General features: G+C 39.9%; 1 protein-coding gene across 5 annotated transcripts in view; it reads left to right on the plus strand.

Annotated features, from left to right (window-relative positions):
• The window catches only part of RAPGEF5 (Rap guanine nucleotide exchange factor 5), a 166,001-nt gene that overhangs the window by 45,681 nt on the left and 93,424 nt on the right, over window positions 1-26,896 (plus strand). For 4 of the 5 annotated variants that reach the window (XM_061997261.1, XM_061997258.1, XM_061997259.1 and 1 more), the window contains 3 exons: window positions 2,689-2,737; window positions 19,198-19,274; window positions 24,802-24,927. In XM_061997261.1, coding sequence (XP_061853245.1) covers window positions 2,689-2,737; window positions 19,198-19,274; window positions 24,802-24,927 — 252 coding nt within the window. Of the gene's footprint in view, window positions 1-2,688; window positions 2,738-19,197; window positions 19,275-24,801; window positions 24,928-26,896 lie in introns of those variants that run through there. The other variant, XM_061997262.1, reaches the window with a different exon arrangement.

A 26,896-nucleotide genomic window follows, 5' to 3' on the forward strand; every position in this document is an offset into this window, starting at 1 on the left:
TATGATAATGTGTAGCATGTGCACAGTGAGGAATGAATGTTGTACATGGGTTTCCATCGGTGTAATGATGCACAGGAATTGCATGTCCAGCAGAGATGTCAAGTGCATTTATGCTAAAATAGACAAAAGTGTATAGATTATGAAATCTAGGGACGCCAGGCAAAGCCAGAAGGATGCTCAGCAGTACCAATTCCTTGTGATTTGAGTGAGTCCTATGAGAGCAAGCTCAGACCTTCAAGATGAAAGCTTTTGATGAAGGAATGTGTTTGCTTAATGTTAAGACTAGAGGAACATATTTTTCTCCTGCATTAATGGAAGGGTTTTGCTCAGATTAGGTAATATGCTAGCTGCATTTCTGGCACACAGCAAACAATGAGATATTTTGCATAACATGGACAAAATACAGAAAACTAGCTTTTTTGTTGTCTGTGATGTTAACACTGTCTTTCAAACTCAAAATGCCACCTCATAAGCAAAAGTAATACTGCAAATATAACTGGAGGATGCTGCAATGCAATTTTTTCTCATGAGAAGACTGTCTCTTCTTTAAACTCATGGAGAGATTGCATTTTCCAATTGTTTGATTGAGTTAATTGGTATGTTTACAGCTGTAGCAGATTGTAGTGTCTCCCAAGGCTAATCCTGAGATGATATATATTAAATGCTGAAAGATAAACATGAGACATCGGTGTGCTATTTCTTACTGTCAGTAATCTGTGAGAGCAAACCAGGACTGAGGCATTGACGTTGATACCTCCTGCTGAGTTTAATGAAGGGAGAGAGTATGAGCAGTTTAGCCATGAAAAATCACGGTAGTGTTATTCAGAAACAACTTGGGTTTTATTGAAAATCCCACTCTAAATCTAAATAGCTTGTATGTGTTATTACTAGTGTATATTAATTGCTGCAAGCAAGCAAGCAGGCACACAATTTGTTTTTCCACAGAACTGTTCTTTCCCATCTTGCAGTTTGTGCATACATTAACCATGATTAAGCATTCTTCAGACAAATGAGTGTGAAGGAAGGAAGGGAAGGTGATACTGCCAGCTTGTACGATTGTGCTGGAAACAGGACAACATTTAAGAAAACTGTGGCACTGCCTTTGTGTTTTCCTGCTTGGAGTGGCAGAGAACTCTCTCCCTCTCGGTGAGGCAGCATCAAGGAGTAGAAAATATCCTTGTACTTTTCAAGCACAGAAAAAAAAAAAAAGCTCCCAGGTCCTTTGCCACAAGGGAAGGAAGCATGCAAGTGTAGGAAGGATGTGGCCTTTGGTATGACTGCCTTCTGCCACATATAGAGCATACTGCTGGGTGGGTGCTGAGCGTGTGATCAGGGCATGCTGGGGTTACCATTGTACTGAGATGTCCTGGGTAATTTTATCTGTCTTTCTGCTCAGACCAATAGAATGTTAACTATTCTTGTTTCACATTTTCAAACCTTTTTTCAGAGTTGTAAGAGTGGGATGTTGACAGTTGATGGTGATTATATTACTTCAGGGATCCTTTGTGGGCTTTGTACCTTATTCTGATCATACCACATGTCTTGTGAATATTTTAAATTTCACATGTTCTTAGAAGCTGGGTGTTAAAACTCCCTCTGCAGAATAGCCTTTGTACAGTGAGGTAAGATGATCTTTAGAACAGTTGGAATATCACATAGTTTGGGTTTTTTTAATAATAAAGGCAGGTGGTCTTGGGAAAATGAGGGAAATTGGAAAAAGCTGGAAGGTGTACAGAAGAGTCTGAGGGTGTGGATTGGGCAAAGAAAGGGAAGAACTGAAGTATATACAGGAGAGTGTTCGAGGAGGTTATAGGTCAAATGCAGGGCACTTGAAGCAGCTGCAATGGGGCAGGTGATGGAAGTGGGGAAGTATGAAGCATAACAATAATGTATAATACAGAATTTTACTGATAAAAAAGGGAATATGCCTATGGAGAGAAGTGAATGTAAAGTTGAGCTAGCTAAAGGGATGGTATCTGATTGTGTAGAGATTGTAGGGAAGATGCAAAGACTGCAGAGGCAAGAGGCTGAGCAAAGCAGCTGGCTAGCATGGCAGGGCTGTTTCAGCATAGGCTAGTGAGATAGCCTGTAAATCTGGAAATCGGATAACTTACTTCTGCTTGTTCATCAAGATAAATTTTGGTCCTAAAATCCTCAGCCATGCTATTGGGAAAGATTGTTTCCTCCTGAAAGCTCCAAAAACCAAATGTCAGTCATATATATGAACTTCAGCCGAACTTCAGCATGGAGAACTCGCTTATCCTGGAGCCACACGATAAATCCAGCATTATAGTGCACTCAGCAGAGGCAGAACAAACATTTAACAAGGAAGGGAAGACACTTCAAATATGTGCTTGTGAGGGAGATATACCATGCAAATCAATTATAAATTGGGCTACTAAATTGCTTACTCCCTAAGGAATGTGCACTATTTACATGTAATTTAAGGTCTGTTTTTTTTTTCTTGTTGTTGTTGTTTTTTAAAGAAGTCACAGAACTCCCAGCTGAAAGGGAAATAAAGGGAAATAGACTTACTAGGAAAAGTGACTAGTTGCAAAACCAAGTACCTGCATAATTCCACATACAGTTGACTGTTCCAAAGGCTTGATAGCTGGTATCTTACCAGTGTTGCCTTTTTTTTGACTGTACTAGTAATTATAACCAGCTTTTCCTTTCCTGATGTTTTAGGTACAGAGAGAACTGGCTGCTGTCATTGCCTTGAAAGCAAGGAAGTCAGGTGAGTGAGGCTGAGCATTTACAGGGGATTTTGTAAAATGGCTCCATATTGTCCTTTACTGAAGTACTTGAACTGTCATTGCTGTCTTATTAACATGGGGAAGCAAAGATTATGGACCTCATTCATCTCTCATTGGAGAATCTGTGTATGTAGCACAATACAATTACTGTCAAGCTTTGTTTCCACTAGCTTGTCACATCTAATGACCTAGCTGATAAAATCTGAGTGTTGGAGTTGAATGTGAACTTGTGTCTCTTTCTGGACAAAGTCACATAGAAGCTTACGTCTTTATCTTACTTACATTTAAAGCAAAGAATCTGATAATTTTCCTGTTTCTTTTATGGTCCAGCATCTCATGCTCTTTTTGCTGTGTTTTACCTGCCTAGTCAGGTGTATTTGTTTATGCTACAAGAAAAGGACAACTTCATGCATCAAGGTGTTCTTTCTTGAAGACTTATCTGTACATCCAAATGGCTGTAGGGGCAAGTCTCTATTATCAAGGCAGTAGAAGAGGAAAGGTAAATGGAAAATTGAAATCTCCGACAGTATAAACATTTACAACAAATGCTGGGGATACAGTGTGAAGGCACTGAAATATATGACTATCTCAGCTCTATCAGGATTTTGTAGCAGACACTTTGAGAAGGTATCTGCATGGCTGAACTGGAGTGGAAGCAAGGGAGCTTTGTTTTAGGGGCACTGCACAGGAACTCACAGAACTCCTTTGGCCAAATCTGACTCTAGACAGGTTAACTCTCTGGTGTCTTCACATATAGCGCAGTTAATTTGTAGCAAGGGCCAGCTGCACATGTGAAGTGAGAATTGAGTGTGTTTCTAGAGTAAAACAGAAGTGGAGTTTCCTGAAATTACTGGCATGTTCCCAAAGATGCTGAAGTCTTTGGGAACATTCTCACTGAGCACCTCTTGTAATCTTAAGTGATTTTTCTAGAAATTGAGATCATAGAGCTACAATTTTTGAGTTATTTTCTGACTTGTTGATAATAGTGTCGTATTATCTGTCTATCTGTGGCTTACAAGTACAGTGCAAAAGTTATTACACATAACGCACACACTACACACAACATAATGTCTTAAACTGGAGGCACCAAAAAGATGTGTCTGGGAGATCTGCAAATATTTCTTTGTGAAAATGTAAGTATTTAAAAAATATTCTAGACACAGTTTGATACTTTTTTTTTTTTCCTGGAAATAGAATTGCTCATAGACTATATCCATGGTCATCTGTAAATGTAAATCTGCAGAAAGTAAACACAAATCTAAGTGTGAATTCAGACCAAAATTACTCCGTGTAACAGCTTTGCTTCTGAAGCTGCTGTAGTTTCTTACAATGTTAACACACCTCAACTACATGTCCTTACTTGGTATCGCTCTCATCCCGGATGAATTATAATGGCTGAACATGGAAATGCTTCTGCTCTGGTTCAGTGCAGAGAAAAACAGGGTATTTTAAGGAAAGACTCAAGGTAATCTTTGATTTTGCGGTAAAATGATCTAAGAGTATGGTGCCATGTACCTTTTTACTTCATGCAGTTCTAAGAAAGCTCCCTGTTTCTTGTCAGATGTGTCAGCAAATATTGCTGCTGCAACCAGCAATAATTAAAAACTCAATTGCCCTAAAGAGTTGATTTTTAACCTGAATTAGCCTCTCATTTCCTTTTGGTGGACGGCGACATAAACAGTTGTGTCAGTAGAAAATGGCATGAGGGGATAAATTAGGAAATGAAAATGGGAAAGGAGGAATAGCTCTTGTAGTCTGCTATAAACCAGTGTAATTGCAACCCACATTGAGTGGGTAGAAATATTTTAGTTAAAAATCGCAGCCTTGAATAAACAAAGCTCTCTATAGAGCTTTGAAATGCTGACCAACTTTTCCTAATACACTAATGTAAACATTTAAAGTATCAGTTTAGATCTGAACAAAAGATACCTCTTTAGTCAGTTTAACTAGTGCATGCCTGTTGTTGAAATTTGCATTCCTTTATGCCTCATCTGGGATGACTATAAAAAGTGGCTGCATGATCAGACATAACTGTAAGGTCTAATTTAAATTAATGCCTCTTCTACGGTAGGAGCAGAGTAAATTAAGGGGTTGATTATAGTTTTTTTATTTCATTGCTGATGGTTAAATTCACAGTGTAGCAGTTACTGTTAGCAATCAAGCTATGGTATGCTATGCTTAGTGAAGTGAAGCATATTTCAGAGAAAGTACTTCTAGAGCTAAGAGCCACAGTCTTTCAAAGATACTATTCTTCTAGCCTTCTCCTAGATTCCATATAGTTCCAGGAAATAAACCAACAAAGACCAGACAAGAGAGGTTGTTTTGGCATGAAAAGAGTGGAATATGGCTACTGGGCTAGCTGCCCTGGGTGGCTTCCAGGTTGCTGTGAGTGGCATGGGCACCTGACTCATCTGCCCTGGGATTCCTGAGTGAGGAGTGCAGACAATGGACACAGTCACAGAATCACAGAATGGTAGGGGTTGGAAGGGACCTTTAGAGCTCATCTAGTCCAACCTCCCTGCAGAAGCAGGTTCACCTAGATCAGGTCGCATAGGAACATGTCCAGGCGGGTCTTGAAGACCTGCAAGGAAGGAGACTCCACAACCCCTCTGGGCAGCCTGTGCCAGGGCTCCCTCACCTGAACAGTGAAATAGTTTTTTCATATGTTTAAGTGGAACTTTTTGTGTTCCAGCTTCATCCCATTACCTCTTGTCCTGTTACTAGCTACAATAGAAAAAAAGTGATGTCCCAGCCTCCTGACACCCACCCTTTAGATATTTATAAATGTTAATAAGATCTCCCCTCAGTCTCCTCCAGACTAAACAGTCCCAGTTCCCACAGCCTTTCCTCATATGAAAGATGTTCCATTTCCCTGATCATCTTGGTGGCCCTGCGCTGCACTCTCTCCAGCACTTCCCTGTCCCTCTTGAGCTGAGGATCCCAGAACCGGACACAGGACTCCAGATGAGGCCTCACCAGGGCAGAATAGAGGGGGAGAAGAATCTCCCTTGACCTGCTGGCCACACTCTTCTTTTAACCTGCTGGCTGGAGCTTGCCTGCAGTGGGCAGTTGGTTCATTTTCTGAAAGCTTTCCTAGAGGCCTGCAGCCCAAAAACCAGAACTGTTGTGCAGAAGTTCCTGTACTGTTTTAGATGGTTTGGTGGTTATTAAATTAGTGTTTCAAAATATTCCTACTACATAGCTAGTTAGTGCTACTAGTAAGAGCAAAAAAAATAGTACTTTTGCTTAATGTAGGACTGTGTAGATTGTTCCTGCTTTACTTTAATTTCTGGATGTACCTCTGCCCTTAGAGAGACACTTCAGTGATTTCATTGTGCTAGCAAAAATAGCTGATTAAAGCTTTCATGCTACTTGTCTAGGGCTATTTCAGTAATCATTGGGTTACATTGCATGGAAAGTGCTGTACAAGCACACAAATACCACAGCTCTCTCTCCAAGAGGTAAAGATGGTCCAACTGGGAAGGTTTGTAGTGCTTGGAGACAGGAAAACATTGCCTTTGATTACTCAGTTAAACAGTTTATTTGTGTTTAAATGAAGCTCAGTTTGCTACCTAGTACATGTATATGAAAACTAGTAATTACAACTGTTTCAGTTCTTGGACCAGAATGACTCTTTCAGAGGTTTAGATGATATATCTACTGACAAAATGCTCTGAAAACCAAGGTAAAGACCTGAGCCTGCTGGGGGCTAGGACAAAGTATCAAGTTCTTGCTGGTACAGGATCTCACTTGATGAGGAATGTCAGCTACCAGAAAATAAATACTCACTAGGGTGTGAGGAAGAATGCCTTTCCCCAAGAGGTGTTCTCTGTTTTTATTGTGGTGTGGAAGACTAGGAAAAACATATAAAACTGTCATATGGTTGAAGGAAAAGTGCAGAACCTGAAAACTGGAAAATTTCTGTGTTGGGGAATACAGTTCTGCTTTCATGTTTCAGATGTGTACTGCAACTATACCACTCTGATAGCAATGCTTAAGCTGATAGAGAGGTACTTGAGAGCCCTCATGGAGAAGGAGCTCAGCATTTTTAGTTTCATTGTGAATAATACTAAAAGAAAGGGTCAAAGTAATGTCTGTAATCTTGAAGCTTTGATGGACCTCAGTAACATCGTTGACTAGAAAGCACATTTATATTACATTAGAATAAAGTTCTCATGATAAGTGTAACCTAAGAGGGAGAAACGAGCTTGTGCACTTCTCTGTGTCTGTTAAAAATGCATTAAAATTGTTCTTGCTTAACCTCAAAAATAAATAGATTAAATGCTGTCTTCCGTGGTTGGGTAAAAGGTCTTGAGGAGGTAAGTAAAAGGAGTGGAAGAGAACTTTGCTTATAACTGTAGGCATTTGGCATTAGAATTGTTGTGTTTGTTTATACCTTGCTGGCTTCTGATGGTTTCCACAAATGTGCTGAAACATAACAGAAGTGCAGCCTCTTGTCTGAAGGCTTACAAGGGTTGGCATTTATCTCAATTGCTTGCCATGGCTCATGATGAGTTTGTTCTGTGTTAGAGATGGTAGCTAAAACAAGGATAGAAAGCAACAAATAGCCGAAGACTGGAGGCCTTAGCCAGTGTCTTAGCTACACAGGTACATCTGAACTGATCAAAATCTGTCAGGTAGATGCTCTGAACTGGTGTTAATCCCATCTATGAGCAAGACACCTTGCATTTATGTGCATGACTCTCTGCACCCCATGGCATCACACAGCAAATTGCTTTAACCTTATATCTAAAGCAATTTCTGTAACTTTATTTGTGCAAAAGGGCCTTTAGTATGAGCATGGCTCCGATTCTTGGGTTTCTGAATACAAGGACTAGTAAAGATAAGAGCTGACAGAATGTGAGTGCAGTAGGAAGAGGATGACTGCAGCATCTGCCGAGGCATTGCAGGAGCACCAGCAGGGATGTAGGTGCTTCTCCCTGCCACTGTGAAGGGTAGGGCAGCCACAAAAGCCCTAGCACTTGTGTGTGCATTTGCTCACTCTTACGAATGATACTCAGGTTTCCAAAATACAGTTAGATACTTTTTAGTCATCCCATTCTTAAACTGACAGCTTTATTGATTTTTTAAAAAAATTGTATAATTTACATTTTATTTATAATAATAGAACTTTGTCAATGTATTGACTTCATATTTGAGATCTTCTGGATTACCTTTGCCCTGTTCTGACATATACATATGCATATCCACCCTTCCCCTTTTCTTTGTATTGCTTCTGCCAGGACTTAACTGCCTATGTGATTTGCTATAGTATTTTTATTTTAGGGCAGACAATTCAGTATTGGCCTGAGCTTTGCCAACATGAATGAAAAGTAAGCTGGGAACAGCTATTCCTTTTCCCAGACACTGCGCCACCTCTACAGCATTGCTGTCAGAGTTGATTGCGTGACTTGACTTGAACACACTCCAGGCAATGTCAATCCGGTTAAAAACATGAGAACAGCCATGCTGGGTCAAATTAAAAGTCCATCTAGCCCTGATCCTACTGTGAATGATGAGTATGAGATGCTTAGAGTAAGTACAACCAATAAGTACAGAGTAAGTACAAGCAGTCCTTCTGATGTGCATGCTCAGCATCTATCAGTCTGTGCTAGAGGGATTTTGCTGTTACACTGTTATGTAGCCCCTGGTGGACTTTTTCTCCATTAATTTATCAAATTGCTTTTTGAGCCTGCTTATACTCCTGAACTTCCTCATGTCTTGTGGCAGCAAGTTCCACAAGTTGTGTGTGTGGTATATGAAAGCATATTCTTTCTTGCTTGTTTTAAACACATTCCCCGTGACCATTAGTCTGTTGCGATATAACTCTTCAGTGACAGAAAGTGGTAAAGGACTCATTCCCAGTTCATCATTGTACTATTCAGGATTTTGTGCACCTCTGCCATACCCTGTGAGTTCTCTCATTTCCAGACTAAATTGCTAGTCACTCTTGATATCAAATCTATTCCATGAAATATGATCATCTTTGCCACATCTATTATATTTTTTTTGAGATGGGACAGCCAGAGCAGCACACACTATTGCAGCAGCATATGCTGGAGTTGGCAGAGAGTGAGGATGGCAGCTTCTTATCAGGGCGGAGAGGTGGAGGAGTGTGGGAAGGAGACCAGAAAGACCCTTTTGGCAGCATTAAGCTGTTCTATCAGCTTAGTTAACTCAGGAAACTGCATCTTTACCATTCAGCCCTTTTCCCCAACTGACACTGATCCTTGTGAGACTTCTTGTAAACTTTACTCCACAGTAATTAGCAAAAACATTGTCATTTGGTGCTATAGGAATGCCCTATGTTATATAATTTGGTTTACTTACTTGTAGATGTCATATAGAGTTGTTATATAGACAATGGAAAACAGTATGAATTTGAATTAAACTCATACACATACTTGAAAAATGAAGTTACAAATATAGAAGCAAAGGTTGTTCAAGAATAGAATGGTTCAGTATTGTGTTTGTATCTCAAACATATTAAGAACCCTTTGATTTACAGGTTTTATAAACAAGCAGATATACAATATCTGTGGTGTAAAATGAGCACAGTTTATTATCACTTATCTTATGTCACTAAAAAAGGGCATAAAGAGGAGTGTGAAAAACTTAATCCTGTTCACAGAATGAAGTGGCAGTTGTGTGCCAGAGGGGTATGCATTTGCTCCTGTAGAAAAAAACAGAAAAATTTGATGAGTGGGAAAAGGTTAATATCAGTAGGACATTACTGCTTTTCTACATGCCTGTATGTCTCTTGTCTGTGGACTTGTTTACTTGACTTTAGAAAGAACTTATTTCATTACAATTTTAAAACCTCCAAGCATCCCATTCTTTAATGCAAAGATTGAACTTAGCAAAATGTGTGGAGTAGGAATTCTTCTGCAAGAGTTGCTAATAGCATTCATCCTGGAGAAATAGCCACTCAAAGCAAAGGTGCAGGAGTGTTATGCTTCTGGTAATTCTGGGTAACTTTATCTTTACCTTTTTCTCTGCCCATTGAAATATGGTTCACAGTAAAATTGTACCTGAACACATAACTAAGAATGTTTTAAAATTATGTTGTGCTCTAAGGATTTCATGCCATGAAGTAAGGGGGTTAATCATGCTGGCCTCTTAGGTAATAATTTTTAAATGTTTTATGCCTTATTATGCCCTAGCGACCAATGCCTTGTTGCATCCCGTGAGATTCTTCCATTACTCCTGATATCAGGCATACAAAGAAAATGGTTGTGCTTCAAAAGGATGGGAAGAGACCCCCTTCTAGCCCTAGGACTCCTTGTGTTGATGGGTCAGGAATGCTATTTGTGACACACACACATACAGAGCTCTGTGGTTGAATTGGTGACTACCTGCTTGGTGCCCACCCTGGGCGATGCTGGGGGTGGAAAGTGCCCTGGACAATGTCAGTGAACAGACTACACAACTATGCTCACTAACCTTAATGCATTCAACAGCCTATGTAAATGAGAATGGACTCTGAGCCACGGAAAAAGAAGGAAAAGATCTCCAAAGAGCTTTCTGGTGAGAATTATGCTGAGAGGGATTTTGGCAGCTTACAATCTGTTTTTTGCAGTTGTTGTAAAACTTTGGGCATAGTTCTTTTTGTGATCTATAAGGTACGAAGAAATCAGCAACACAGAATAGCTGTGTAGATGACGTATTCTGCACATATGCAAAAAGAAATTGCATTGTAAGGTCAAAAAGACAGCAATTGTGAAAAAAAAGGCAATTCCCAGGTGAATGTTTTGTTTCCAGTGCTTTGGGAGAGGCTTTTACGTAGACTTCACAGAATTTTATTTATTCAGAGTCCTCTTTGTTTCCTGCTTCTTTCCTGACCATGCCCAGAGGATGTTTCCATGGAATAGAGTGGTGTTTCGCTTTGCACCAGCCAGATCAGCAACTGCCCAGACATCCTTGTTTGATCAGTTCCCAGCAATCGTTCTCCCTGTGCCTGCTGATCATGTAATGGGCTCTTCTCCACTCTTCCAATGTCTTGTTTCAGGCAACACTGCTATAGATGCATTCACTGCACTTGATCTTTAAATATAATACACATAAGAACAAATGTCTAAAAGCACAGGGTAAGAGTTGAATCTTTCTGCTTTCAGCCATCACAGTCTTTGAGCTGCTATTGCTACAAAAAACATTGGTTTTTTTTCTGTTCCTGTAGTAATCCTACAGTTTATGCAACTAATTTTCCACTTTTCTTTTCCTCCTTGGTAAAAAAAATACCTATATGTTCACAAGGTGGGTGTAAAATGTGGCATTTCCTTTGCATGTATCAAAAAGTGCAAGGCATTGAAAACCAAACCTCCCCTGGCTGTATGAATCAACAGTAGTTAAATTATCTATCAAAAAATCTCTCCTTTATTTAGCTAGAGATGATTTACAACATATGTTTTTCTAATGCCCCACTACATTGACTGAAATATGAGCCTTCAAAGCCAGGTGAAAAGCTTCAGTTCTGATAAATAAAATAATCAAAACTTCCTAACAAAACTAGTTGTAAGATAATGTGAAAAGGATAGCATCAGAGGCTCCTGGCCATAATCTGACTTGGGAAATAGCCATGGCTTTACTTGATACACCTCCTTTTTAATGTATAATGACTGTAAAATGTCGGTGGACCTAAGTCCCATTTACACTGAGGTTTATCCTTCCTGTGGTCGTTGACATGTAGTGGAAAGGAACAGTGCCTTAATGGTGTGTGGATCAGCAAGACCAAATCTACATCTGTCAGCCTCGTTTCTTACCATGCTGGCTTTGCTCTGTTTAGATTGTGGATTCCTACCCTTGCTGTTATCTGTTCCTTTTGATAAACTATGCAATGAGAGGAAATGTTTTTGCATCATGTTCAGGAGTCCTGTTTCCTATTTAAGATCTGAGAAATGGCTTGTAGTACTAAGACCCTTGGGAACTTATTTTTCTGCATGAAACTAGACCAGCATAATGAGTGTACCCTCTGTGCAAATTCAATATTAGTTCTACGCCTAAGGTCAAGAAGAAGTTAATGACCATTTTTTACATACAGAAATCAGTTATGAAACCAACAATACATTTCATGCTTTTGTCATTTTAAAACAAAATAAATTGCTGGACTCATTTATATTAAATTGATTTAAACTACAAAGCATAAATGTCATGAATCTCAGATTAGCGTTTAGAGAAAATGGCGTTGTTGTTACTTGTGTAGTAGTTCACTCCCCAGTTTACAAACACCTTTATTCCATCCCATGCTTGCTGTGCTTTTTTAGATACAGAGGTGCTGAACAATGCTGTAAGCTGGAGTCTGTCTTTAATAATTTTTGCATTTTCTTTGTTTCTTTAATTAGCTGATTTACTCAGCTGATTGCACAGCTGTCTGGGCAACACCCCCCCAGGGGCCTGCCAACTGTTTCAGAGATATGTCATGTACTCAGTGAGGGGAGATCTGCAATAATTTGCATTATAAATAAGTAGAAATAGTGGGAAGGAATGAGAAAGCTCAAAGGCAATTTTTGTGTTGTTAATAAAAGGAAACATGTTAGGATGAGCTTAAAAAGCTTTTTCTGTTCAGTAATTTCTGGAAAAAGATCACAATTTCATGGTGAATAAGGAATCAATTCTCAGTTGGAGGGATTTATTCCTGGTATTATCACTGTCTCTTATGTGCAGCTTTTGGGGACTTCCGAAGTGTCAGTAGTGCCTATTGGGTTTATCCCTTTAATTTGGAAACAAGACTTGGAAAATACATAAGGACCTGGTCTGACTTAAAATGGTCCCCAAACCTTAGACTTGTGAAACATTTACTTACTGCTCATTTTCCTCTACTGCTAGTGCCTTACATAAGCCAAAGGATCTGGCTTTTAGTTTCCCCAGTGGTATCAGTATGAGCTATTTAATTTTTTCCACTCTGATAAATTAATAAGCATCAGCAAACATTATAATACTGTCAAACAGCTCAGAGCTGCCATAGTAACCAGGGTCTCTAGAACTAGCTGTATACCCTCAGCACAGAATAACAAGACGTAGCACAAACTCCCTGTTCAAAATAGCAATAAAGTTTTAAAAAATCATGAAATTAGCTTAGAATGACATGCTAAAAAATGCTTTTTTGCTATTTGTTTCTGAAAAGCTTCATGCTAGCGACTTCCTTTTGAAAAAAACAGAGAAGAAACATGCCTCAAAAAAAAAAAAAAAAAGGGTTTATAAGAAGAATGGTAGAAGTTGTGAGCTTCCCAGCAGCTGACTATAAATCAACTGGTGCAGGCTACTGGCAATTCAGAGCAGTGGAGCCTTCCCCCAGCGAATGTTGGAGACTCGTGGAGGTCTTTTAAACAGCGATTGTTTGGCAGGGACAGAAAAGTGGGCTATAACCATCTAGCAGGGGTGAGACAGTGGAAATCTGTTGGCTTGTCAAATAAAATTCTTCTGTTCAGAAGTAGGCTCTTTGCCACTTCCAAGGTGATGGGTGTCTCCTATCTGTAGAGGACACCTAGGTGCCTTTTGCATACTGGCTAGAAAAAAGATGCATGTATGAATTTTGATCACACAGTACTGAAAGGATTGAAATCTTATGAAAGGCAGACTGATTTAATGTTCTAGGATGTTAGTGGTTTGAAGATCAACTTTAAATAATAAATGAATACTCTCATTTGAAAGGAAGGAGCATGACTGAAAATGTGAAGGACGTAGCCTAAGCGTGATGGAGCTTTGTATGGCAAGCTGAGCTGTCCCTGGAGCAGCAGTGGGGACAGGGAGCTCTTCATCCAGCCGGTGCACTGGCTGTTCAGGTGTCCTGGTAGCGTCTTTGCTACTGCAATTTCCCTGTGCTTGGGCTGCTCCCTGGGCTATGTCTGAGGGTTTGAACCGTGCTGAGCGAGTTCAGTCTTGGGACCAGCCTCGGGCGGTGCTGAGGTAAACTGCGTGTCTGCCAGGAGTGATGTTTATGGGCTCCCCATCTCCAAAAAGCATGCAATTCTGGTCCCACAGTTGGACTTCACAGCAAGCTCAAGGGCTGAAGCTGGAGTTGTGTGGCACAAGGGGCCTGGCAGTAGCACTGGCTTGCAAGGTTCTCTGTCAACCAGGCCAACAAACTGAGCCAGGTTAAAACTAATCCTTTGCCAGTCCACGAACTCCAAATCCTTTACAGTAGTACAGAGAGGGAATAGTAAGTGCAGGAGGTGTGGGATGGAGCCAGCAGGGATGGGGAGTTAAGCTGGCTTTCAGCTCTGGAATGGCCATGTAGGTGTCACCCAGAGTTGCTTGTGGATAGACACAAGCCTGCTGTTCAGCAGCAAAGTGGTTAACTGTGATGGCTGCCCTCTCTTAAGCTGTTAAGTAATTAGCTTTCAAAGTTAACACCCTATTAAGCCAAAGGGAGGAAGTTCACACCTCTCCTGCTGTTATTGTTCCAGTCTGGCTGTCTGAAGGGCAGTGCCTTGGTTTGTGTTGTGAAGGTTATCTTTTCAGCCAGAAGGGGCAGAAAGAAGAAACTTCATTTATAGAAAAGGAAAGAAATCACAATACAGCAAAGCCTCTGGGAAGATTGCAATGCTGTGGCTTCCAGGAGTTGGTTTATGTGTGAATTTTTTTTTTTAACCGTCCTTTCCCCTTTCATTTGGGTAAAATATTCTGCCATGTTGAATAAGACAAAGTATTAAAATGAAATAACATGCATTGTATTACGTGACTTTTAAAATTCACACTTGTCAAATGTAATTAAGCTACTTCAAGTCTGGGCATATACAGAACAGTGTATCGTGGAGGGACAGCTCTGTTGGTAACTGTGGCACCCTTGGTAGGATTCGTCTATAAGCAGGAGAAGGTGCCATAGTGCTGCAGGTGGCTGTTGTGACCCTCAGTGCAAGCCAGTCTGTCTAGTTAAGGTAAGCCCTTTAAATGCTCCATGCTGCTGAGGAATAGAAATCAATAACAGTGTCTTAAATCTACATTGAACTTTGTAGCTGGCAGAAAAAGAGGGGCATTGCTATCAGTTAGTAACGGTTACTTAAAGGATGTGCTTGATTTCAGTGTGAGTGATGATTATGTTCCCTTTCCCTTCAACCTCCCCTGTGTCATGGCTGATGCTGCTGAGGAAGCTAGTACAAAATGATTTACTTTTGTTTCTTATTTCTTTGTTATTTTTTTTTCTGCTGATTTAATGAGCTGAAATGGGATTACTAAAGGACAAGGCTCTCTCCTGTGAGAATTCTCTGTTCTGACATTAGTTTATAGAAAAATCTGCTAGCAAGATCTCAGTTCTGATCCATGGGGACAAGAGGAACTCAGATCAGATGATGGCTCTTGTGATCCTTAAGTGACTATAAAAAATATGATTTGCAAATGGACACTTTTGAACTGCACATGAGCAAACTGATGCTCATTTAACATCTATTTCATCCATGGTGAACTCTCCTCCAAACGAAGATAAATGCTGCAGGTAAAAAAGGGAATTGGTCACTCCGTATTTTCTTGCATTTATTTCCTGTCTCTGGTCTCAAGCCTGAACTCATATGTAACATTCAATGGATACATATAGATTGGGGTAAACCACCTTTGCCTTTCCCTAGTGTTGCTACATTATGAGATGTGCTGGAGTATTCATATCAAGGAGCAAAGCTGGGTTTATGCCGTCAGAGAAGGAAGGGTTTGGGCCATATCCAAAGTTCACAGCTTTTGTTTTGTATATGCATGTTACAGTTACAGGGAACTGTCCCAGAATCAACACGCGCCTGGGAAATACTTTCCCATCGCACCCTAACCTTCTGCTCACTTTTCCCAGGATTGAATTTGCAACATCAAGCCTTTTTATTAAAGAATAAATGGTCAACTGACAGTAACTGGGAAATTGTCTGTGAATTCTTATATGACAGAACTAGTGATGCATGCACAAGAGCCCAGGACTACAGGACCTGGGGCAATTCAAAGGGTGTCTGAGTTGTTACAGGGTTAGGAGACACGCTGGTTGTAGAAATACAGCAATTGGTCTTGTGTGTGTGATGATCCCCAGTAACATATATTTCAGAATACACGGAAGTATTTCAAGAAATGAATGGTTTTACTCTATTTTATAGACAAAACGTGTAGTAACCTTTTAATGCAGAAACCAAGAAAATATAATTAAGAGTTATTATTTGTCTGTGTGGCCACTTCAGTCTTCAAGGGGCTCCATTCTTGTAACGGAAAAAAAAATATGACACTGCGTGATTCCTTGATTGTTGCTCCCTGGGTGTAGATAAATGGTTCAATTGTGGCTGATTCTTCTGAATTTGGCTGAGAGGCAGAGGACACAAAAAAATGAAGTTTGTGATGGAAATTTTATGAAAAAGAGGCCAAGTGCTCGCTCTCTCCCAAGAGAACTGCAAGAATGTCAGTATGAGGTCTGGGATTCTTTTATTTTTTTTTTTCCTTTAAGAAAATATTTACTGATTCTTTTCTACATTCCTTACACAGTCTAAACAACATTGAAGCCAAGGAAAGCTGGTTTGAATGATGAATTCTTTCAGGTTTTTTTAGAGTTGAAATTACTGATAAAACTAGCTGGTTTGATTTTTTTTTTTTTTTTTTCTTGAAACTGTTTGTTTTGGGTACATCTAAACCAAGTTTTTTTCACCTCACCTTTACAATTGCTCATGCTAAAATTGTGCAACACCCAAGAATACCTTTATCTGTTGGGGTTGTGGACAGATACCCTCTTTTTCTTTCCCTTTGTGCCAGGTATTACTACCCTTGTTCCTGAGTGTTTACTGCTTATTACTAGCTCCTCATCCTTCTTGAAGCTCCATCTCTTTGCTTTGGTTGAAGATGCACTGGAGTGCTTGCCCTGGCACTAAACGTGGAAGAGGACACTTGTAAAAGAGGCCAGTGACAAGATGCCAGTTGGCAGCCACTAACCTTTTCCCCTGGCACAGCTGTTCGTGGAGCGCCCATCTGCTCAGACTTTTTGGAAAAGCTGACTGGATCATTGAAAATCACTTAAATCCAGACCCGTGGTCTTGTTACTAGCAAGGTGCCACTCTTCTAACTGCTGTGATTAATAGCCAACATCTAAGGGGATATTTTGCCCATCAGTGGTTACAGCAAATTTGTTTTAGGAGAAATCAGAAAATTGGAGAGTTAATGAAATGTTGTGTTTTTTCTAAAGCAGCCACAGACTCGAGCTATTTGCAATTGCTCAAACAACTGTTTTTTAGCATTCATTAATGTCTGAAAGCATTGCAGCGTTCCCAGCTCACAGTTGCTCTGACCTAGCTCTTGGCAACTGGATGTCCTGAATGCATTCTGTCTCCCACAGCAGCAGTGGGTAACAACAGTCACACACATGTGGAAGTGTGCAAGAAGATGAGACAGCTCTTGGGAAGGAAGGCTGGGAGGTGGGTTACAAGGGAAATTGCTGTGAGCCTGGTTGGATGGAGTAGATTGCCTTGGGAAAACCCTGACCTGCACTAGGAAGGCAGGAATCACACAGGGCTCCCGAGACAGTCGTTCTGCTTACTGCTTCATTGGATGGTTACTTTTCCAACTTGGAGCAGAAATAGGCCATGGTGACCTAGGCATGTTTTGATTCTGCCTGGCTTTAAATGCTGCCAGGATATAACCCCCATTATACGTCTTTCTGTTATAGCTATAGATTTTAGTGTTCACCTTGAATCTCGGAGGTGGACAGGTGAAGTGGTGTCAGCAAACACACTAGTGAAGACTTCTTCCAGACCTCAGTTTTTCTTTGATAATGGATTAGAAAAGATCCCCGGGTGGAATAAACTGTATTGACAAAATTACTCTCCCCACTTCTTTTTACAATTTTTTTTTAATAGCATAATTTTGGGGAAAGAGGAGAATTACACCCTATATAGCATAGAGATATCAGAAATCCTACAGTGAAAAGGAGAGAAATCCATGTGTTTTATTTTAGACATTTTGATCTTTAAACGGTCTAAACTTACCTTTCCTTTAAGTTACTGGATGCTGCCTAAAGGTTGGGCTGCTTTTTGTCTGCAGCAGACCCAGAGTACCCATGAAGATACAGCAAGCTTGATCTCATGGCTTGTGTTACCTCAGCAATGTTAGCTCAGCCATAGTAGCCTGGCTGTGTGTCTAAAGATTTGGACTGAGGGTAGAGGATAGCTTAGGTGAGGGTGGTTGATGAAGGTAGTACCGCTGCCTCTACAACTATTTTGTTCATCTGTCACATCTAGGCTGTCTGAGCTCACATACATAGTTTTAAGGTAGTACAGGTAATACTTCTCTTAAAACAGTGTCATGTGAGCTGTGGCAATTCAGGTGCAGCCTGTTGACCAGCTCAGCTACCAGGGGTGGCAGAGAGAGGAGATGGACAGGAGGAAGCACTTGAGTTGAGTGCTCCTGCCCATCCGTCAAAGCCATGTCCCTGGTGTTACTCAGGAAATGGATTTATCAGCTCGACCACTTCAAGGTTACTTTTGTTGTCACAACTGTCATGACTACACTGGCAAATCATTCCATGTATATGTGAGGTCAGTGATATTTGAGTATGGTGCTTGGGAGTAAATGAGTACGATGTAAGGTAAAGTCACTTCTCATGTGTTTCATCAGGCCTGACCCTCCTAACTTGACACGTATTACATTTCAAAATGTCAGAGGGCTTAACACCGCACCAAAATACAGTGGGTGGGCATGTTGACTGGAAGGGTGTCTTGGATTATATAGTAAAACTACGTATAGATACAACTGTTTGCAATGCAGAACTGTGATGTGTCTCTTTAAAAGTTATCCTCGTTTCTTTAGCTAGGTTGACTGATAAGTCTAGTTTCCACCCTCCACAGCTTATGTGTTTGATCCCAACCTTTTTTTCTTTAATAACGGGCAAGAGTTGCTGGTGTTGAGCAATGCTAACTGCGCTAAGGTATTGGTTTCTCTTATTATGCCATCAATGAATAACCTTCAATAGATCTTCTTCTGCTACACTCATTTCTGTAGATGACTTCTGTGGACAGTGGTGGTGTTTGTTAAAATTGAGATCACTTTGCTTACAAAGAATTTTCCAAGGCTGAGATAAAGGATAAATCTGCTTCTTTTGTGCAGTCTGAATTGGCCTTCTGCAATATAATGAAAATAAAGGGATGTCCAATTTTTGTTGTTGTTCATGAGTCATCAGATCTTGTTATAATGTATGAAAAAGTGGAGTTTCCTTAAATGCTGCCATTTTATCATGACTATCGGGAATATAAGTATTTAGTACTGTACTTCACTGCCTGGAAAAAGTAAGATATACCTTATTTAGGATTTGTCCAAACCCAATAAGGTATACTTCACAGGATTTGTCCAAAACCACTGAAGGAGTTAACTAGAAATCTAAACTTGGAATGAGGTTCCTTGAATGTTCATCCTATTTGATATAAACCAGGCCATGCTGCTTTACTGCTTCTCATGATTTGAATCTGCCTGCTTCCGATACATTCCCTTTTTCTTATTTTAGCAATTCATCAAAATGAAGAAAACGGCAGTCAAGAAGTAAGAGGACTAGAAGAGCTCAAGGATACCTCTGATGCTCAGGTAAATGTGTAAGATTAATGGCATCTTGGGGACTTTCTCAGATCTACACATTGAAGGATCCGCTTCTGATAGCTCTGGGAGATGTGTTTTCCTCTATGTTTTGTGCAGGGAGCCTGTGGGATGGAGAAAGTCTGCTGGATCTTGTCTTATGTGACTGTTTAGAGTAAGATTGATGGTTACTTTGGGAATTAATCCCATGATGTTGCAATTGGACAGCATTCTTCAACTATCTCTCTGCTCGTTTTAGATAATACACATAGCATATAACAGATGTGAAAAGAAAAGAGATATGTTTCAGGAGGCGAGGGCATATGACATTTTGATTGAATTTTAATCACTGTAAGTAGACGTGCAATGAAATGAGGATACTTATTAGTCAGACGAGTGTAAGCAACAACCTTTTTCTTTCCTTCCCTAACTGCTCTCATTTACAACCAGAGCATACTTCTAGATATTGCTCAGAAGAAACGTAACCACCTTTTAGAGAATATTGTTGTGGAATAACTTACCCTTTTTAATTTTCTGAAGTCTTTTTTGATTAATCTGCAGTTCATTCAGTCATTCAGTTCATGCACTCAAATTACACAAGTGTAACTATATTGTTCATTGTATTGCTACTAATTATTGCTTTCAATTTAAAATTAATTTCTCTCAGTCTTGACTGTGTGGGTTTTTTTCTTCTGTTCCCCTTGAAAATTGTGTTTCCCACCAGTTGCCACCTTTTCCCCTTCCTAAATGCACAACTTGCAGTTCCTGTCTCTGATTTATTTCCAAACATCTTACCCACTAGAAAGCTGGGTGTGAGAGAGACAGGATTTGCACTGATGTCTGAGAAAGCCTAGCTGAAGGGTTATGAGCCATGTATCTGAGTTAGCAGTACCCAGCTCTTTCTAAAGACCAGAGCTGTCTCCAGCACAGTGAGGCTAGGAGGGGCTGCAGGCAGCTCCACTAGCAGCCTGGGGCTATGGCAGACACCTGGAGATGGCAGGCAGAAGAGCCACAGACCATGAGGATCTGCCTGCTGCCTCAGTGGATAACTAGTCTTTTCTAGCATACTTGTCAGAGTCATACTCAAGCAAGATGTTTGGAATTGGACTGCTCTTTTCTTAATCACACAAATCTATTAAACCACTTCCCAAAAAGGTATGTCAGGAGCCCTAATGTGTTAACACTTTGTTACCTGGCTTGATTCCTAATTCACATCAGCGTGGGGTTGAGGGTCAGTCTTCTAGAGCTCAGCTGTGCATTACAATTATAAAAAGATCCAGGGGGAAATACAGACCTCACTGCACAAAAAAAAAATGTATGCACAGTTCTACTTAATTGTTGTAGTTTCTATTGTTATTTTTTAAAATGTTTGTTTACATTTATGTGAGAGCTGTAAAAAGAAAGACTACAATGTGTGGTCAAAGCTCCTAAGTTGCCAGCTAATAAGATTACATGGGCAGATTATAAAAACCCGTAAGAATTAATTATTGGGATATTGATTCAATCATCTTTTATTTGGCTGGAAACCAGCTTCTAAAATGTAAAAGAATTTGAAACACATTTCAAGTTAAAATAATTTCAAAGTGAGCAGTTAACAGAAGTGTTCAAATGCCCAACTGGGAGGAGAGCATGAGTGCTACCAAAGCAGCTTTTACTCCAATTTGTTTGTCAGTGCCATAAAAATGACATCCTGTGAACACCACATACAGTTTGGCTTAAGGGTGTGGAATGATTTTCTTTTTTTTCCCTTCACTTTAGTGAGACTGTGCATGTGACTGGAGCAAAGCAAGTGGCAGTGGCATATGGTTTTAAGTTTTCAGATTGATCAAAGGTGAAACCTGTAACAATTAGATTGTTTCCCTCAGATGCAGAGTGAGACAGAGATGCAGCAGAAAAAACCAAACCGCTGCAAACTTCTTCTGTTAGCAGAGTCAAAGGGTGTGATGTCTTCTCTAAATGGCACTCTGTGGGATGTAGGCCTAACTTATGTCAGGGTTAGTCGACAAAACTGGTGAAAGTGTGGAAAAAATTCAATACAGGCATTTTTAAAAGCAAGCATGCTGTAAACAATGTAAATAATGTAAATAAAAAATCCCATCCTGTCTGCCTAGGGCTGTCTTAATTCACCTCCGTGTCACTGCTAGCAGACTCATTTATGGCCTTTGCAGAGGGAATATTTTCAAATGGATGTGCTGAAGCAGAAAATGTATTGTCAGCATCTTTGTAGTGACAAACTCAGTAGTGACTAATTTACTTTCCTTCCCAATAAATGTTTTTATTTCATTTCAGGTATTTCATAAAACACCTTTAATTATAGTAATTTTGTGCTGTGAATAGTACTAGTAAAGCCTTACTATAAAGCTCGTATGTTCTTTTGTCATTCATTAAGTTAAAGCCAGTTAAAATATGCAAGTTTGTGATTTTCATGTTCATATAAGTTAGTACTTGTATCTCTGGTGGTGTACATGAATTAGAGGACTAAACACCAACATCTGGGCATGCAGGATTTTGAAGTGTGTGCGCCTGCACAAAGTACAAATTGAAATGGCACTTTGCAAGTAATTGTATTTTACTTGTTTTTACCGTTTTGTCTAACTAACAGCTTCAAAGGTATTGCTTGGAAATTAAATTTATATTGACAAGTGAAAATGACTAGTGAGAGGAGACTGTATCAACATCTTCTCAACCAGCTTTTAGAAACTGTCATCAATTAATTAGTTGACCTGGGTTCTTTCTTATAAGTATGTAGCAGAAAGATTTATAGTGGAAAGTCAACAAAATAGAGGAAATCAGAATTAAAAGTGAGGCATTCCTATTTTTCTTCTTAATTATGAAAAAGCATGTTTAGCATTTTGCATTTCAAGCACATTCTTTACTTGCAGAGCTGAGCATGTACAATTAACTTGATAATACCTTAGACCTCCCAGAAATGTTTTAGTTGACCACTTATTTTCTGGAAACCTAATATTTTTTTTTTCCTTTCTCTGCAATTCTTTAATTTAAAGAAAGGAGGAGAACAGGGGGCATGTTAAAATGCAAGGTTTCTTCTTGGTGGCTATTTGCAACAGGCCAACATGATTCTGTAATGAACTTGGCAATTTGAATACAGACTGAATTTATGGCAGGGCTAAGGAACTTGTATCTGGAGTTACTTCTTCCCTGGGGTGCTTGTCTGTGCAGAAGGCAATAATATGTTCTCTCTGAACACAGGCACAGGGTTGAGAGAGAAAGAGGCCTGTGTGTTCAAAAAGTTGTCTTTCTCCAGGATATTTCTTCTTCTTGAATGTAGTGAAGTCAACTGTTACTTCAAAACTAAAGGCCCCCTTCTTCGTCTTAACATGAGTGGTTTTAACCATTGGACTTTGCTTCATAGACTGAAGATCGATAAGTATTTGTTCAGCAGAGCGAACACTGCCTTTCTGTCTATATCCATCTGACGTTTGAAGTGCAGGGACTTGTAACCATCTATACCACGCATAGGGCATGGTCTGACTTGTCAGGGTACAATGTGAAGGTGTGAAATGTGCCTCCACAGTACTAAGATACCAAATCTAGAGAGCTGGTAAGTCTTTGTAGTCTCAAAGCCCTAATGAGCCATAACACTTTGAGTTCTTAGCCTACAAGCCTAGGGGATTATGGTGCACAGATGTTATACTTTCTACTAGAAGCATCTCAAAGCCATGAAATAGACAAGTTTGGTCCTCCTTGATGTCTTCAAGACACCAAAATGTCGTGAAGTGCAGACATCAGACCTCAGCCTAGGTTCCCTGTTTAAATTAATGGTGAAAAAAGAGAATATAGGACCATTTAAAAATGTCTACTGTAGAGTTAAAAAAAATTCTGAAGTACCTCATTTTCTTTATTGATTAAATGAGTCTGGACAACTCAGTATATTCCTCCACATTTGATAAAATCTTACTCCTGCCACTGATTATGGTGTGACAGAAGTGGTTTATAAATCCATGTCCTCAGTTTAGAAGATAATGAATTGGTCTCATAGAAAAAGTAAAGACCATTGGGTTAGGAGCTACAATTCCTTATTTTCTCAGTGGATTTCTGACATCCATTTCTACCAGTCTGTAGGTTCCTTAGGTGGGAAAGCTTAGGTTCTTTGGGAGTCTGGGGACTAAGCATAGGACATGCAAAGCACAGGCTATGTCTGAAATTCTTTCCTTCTCTAGAGCTCAAGTCCCTGATGCAGGCTTGTGAGGAGATGCCTTCATCCAGACTTGAGCAATATAGGCATGTAAAACTTTTTTCAAATAGTTCAGTAAGAATGACTCTTTGGACTTGGTTGTGGAATCTTTTTTTTTTTTTTTCCACCAATGTTCAAAGAAATTACTCAGAAAGTGGATTTATTTTCCTCCTCAACTGAAGAAGCCTTAACCCACATGTTCCTCTTCCTTGGAGAAATCAGAGGACTATAGGGTGGCTTGGGTGGACACTCTCACACCTCCAGCTGGTCGGTCAGGGCATCCTTGGCTTCTGGTCCTGACTCACAAGACATTTTGTGTATTTGGAGAGTAGAAACTGATTCAATAAAACTCAGGATGAATAGTAGGAAAAAAAAAAAAAAAGGCTGGAGGTAGTGAGGAACAGTTTGCTTTTGAAGTCATACAGCTGTACCACAGCCATGGCACATGCTTGGCCCTTTCAAGGCATATGCTGTTCCCATCAGGAAACATCTGGCCTAATAAAAGCTTGGGTGGTACCATCGAGCCAGGTCTCAGTTACGCAGAGGCTGTATTCATGACCAAATCATGGACAGTGATATTACCCACCAACTTTGCAGGGAGCAGTGTAGTCCTCATCAGCTATCTTTGTGATGAGTCTGGTATGCATGTGTGCAAGCATGAATCCATTTTTTTAAAATATATATGACATTTTAGTAGAAAAAACAGTGCTGAATGTTTTGGTGAAACATCATTGGTGTAGCCTTGATAAAATGTAGATTATTACGCTTCTAAACATAGTTTTTAAAGCAAATCTCGTTTTCTTCCCTAAAGAAAATCAGGAGATACTGATTTGTTATTTACAGCATAAATAAACACAGCACAACTCTTTTAAATCTCGAGGCTTGCATACGTGAAAAATGGTTGGAGTGGGAGCAGAGGGAGTTGTAGCCTGTTATTTTTAGGAGTGCCTTGTGTTGCACTTCATTCTTTTTCCAGGGCTGTTCCTGACTAACTTTCCCATGAGTTTTTAACCTCTTGCTCTTGTTCTCTTATGTAACAGGAAACAGGCTGACAGGAACAAATAAAACACAGTGTATCTGATAGTCACACTCAGAGGAGCAGTTGATTTTGTTAGCCCTGCCTTCATTCCTCCAAAGTGTATACATTTGGAGATTCGGATGTGCCTCAGCTCCTTACCAGTTGTTCCCCAGGAAGCAGAGACTTGTTTGTGTTTAGCAAGTGGCACTGAAGTACTGCAAATATGAGACAACTGATGTATTTCTTCTAAGGCTGAAATCTGTGGTGTTGTCATGTCCTGGGACTGTGGATTTAAGTATCTGTTTGCTCTGTCTCCCACCCTTAAGGCAGGGGTTTTGTGCAAGCTTCAAGGAAGAGATGACATCGGACGGATTGAACTGGTCCAGAAGCTGGCGAGAGAAAACTGCCAGTTTTTGCAGGCGGATAGAAAACTACTGGGGAAGGCAGAACAAGTAAGACATTTCTTGTTTGGACTTTTTTGTTTCTTTCTGGTAAGGGAGGGAGATTTAGGTCACAAAACTGAAATAGCAAATCTGATGGTCAGAATCCAGGGCATGCATTAGTCATAGAGCTGTAGCTGCTCTCCTGGCATTTACATTTCTCTGAAGTGGGTTCAGTTCAATAATTGTCAACACACTCAAATTATTATGTTGTCATTAACTGTCAGTTACTGTTATTAGTATTTCACACACATAGGAAATAGCAGATGATTTCAGGATGCTTTCTACCAAATTGTTGTTAGTGATTATCAAATACTTGGGGTTTAGGGTGTATTTAAGAAATGTACAAGGCATATGAGTGCTTCAAGCGCTTACTTTATATGGTCTTAAAATTACTTTGCTGCTGGTATACTTGGAAGCAAGTATTGGCTAGAGCATTTTCAGTGTGAATTAAAAAATGATCTGGATAGGGAATTCAACAGTTACTTTTAAAAAAATGTATTTTTGACCAAAACTGACACTGAAGGAAGAAGCATTCTGTTCAATGCTTCTGAAAGCAGTTATTCAGATGTTAATAACTGAATTGAAAATGCACTAAAACTTGACTGCTCTACTTATAGCACAATGTATCCTAATTTTGTTTTCCTGGTAAAGATTTCTGTTCTGATTGCATATTCATCTAAAGGTGCTGAAGATAATAACCGCAAGAAACAATGAAAAATCCCACCCAGTCCTCATGTGTCTTGCTATAATTTATATGTAATTTATTCTATCTTCTTCTCACTGGACAGTAGAAAAAAACTATGTACTTTAGAAAATGAATTCTTTTCAGCTCATCTTCAAGCTCGTTCTTACTGAAGGAAATCTGCACAAAGGAAAAGAGAAGGATGAAATTTTATTTCAAAGCTTCATGCTATTCTGTTTGGCAGGGTATAAGGTCTAGTATGGTGTAGTTAAACATGTTATTGTATCAGTAGGAGTGTATGAGGGAGAAGGGTAATTAACCAGGCTGAAATCCCTGAGATTAAATTGTTCCTCAGAAAAACCACTAGCTGTGGACAGGGGCAGAATTTCCATATATCTTTAAAATGTATCAGCAAAGTGCAATTAAAAGTTTAGGTGCTTAAGTAAAGAAGATTTTAAACCAGGGGAGGTTTTTAATTGTGCTTTGGGATTTGGAAGCAAGATTACAGATGAGTGGGGGCATAAGAGAGAGAGCCTGATACTCCAAAAATTCACTGGATATTTTTGCTGCCTACTCCAGTCATTGCAAAGGGTGCTGACATGTCGGTTGCAGCTCTGTTGCTGCACAGATTACAGTACAGTTCCAAAAATGGAAAGCAGTGCTCAGCTTTTCTTCTCCTTAGAAGAATATAGTACTTAGCAATTGCTGCTATTTAGGAGGTGAATGACTTCAGTTTAGCAAGAGCTGGAGCAAAAGATTCATATCCATGCTGAGTGGTATAATGCAGCAGTGACTGCTCTTAGAGAAGGATGTGCCTTTAGACTTAGGAGGTGACAGGAAAGAGAAATGTTGCCTGAGAGATGGCAGAAGCCCAGATTATTCCTCATGTGCCCTTTATTTCTGAGTGGGGAGTATCTTACAGCTGGTGCTAACAGTGTCAAATTATGATATGTTTCTCCTCATGTTCTGTACTTTGCTCGGTGTTGTAGAGTGGGAGATGATGGGTCTCTTCCGTACAGTTCAGGCAGCCCATGCTCAAATGTGAGAGACTTGCAGTCCTTGGTGCAGGTGTACTTCTAATCTCCCAACTGATCTATTGATTTAACTAGGAATAGTCACTGAGAAGGCATTACTGAACATGGGCAAGATCTGTCATAGGGTTCTCAGTTTTGCTGACTCAAATGATTTACTTTCACTGGAAAAAAAACCCTGAACATGCTTTGCTGTGGTGTGGCAGTGGGTCTCATACATTCAGGAAGCTGTGAGCTTCCATCCCTTCCTCTCCCTCCCTTCCTC

This window comes from Colius striatus, chromosome 5 (assembly GCF_028858725.1).
Source record: "Colius striatus isolate bColStr4 chromosome 5, bColStr4.1.hap1, whole genome shotgun sequence".
In the NCBI taxonomy this organism is placed as follows: Eukaryota; Metazoa; Chordata; class Aves; order Coliiformes; family Coliidae; genus Colius; species Colius striatus.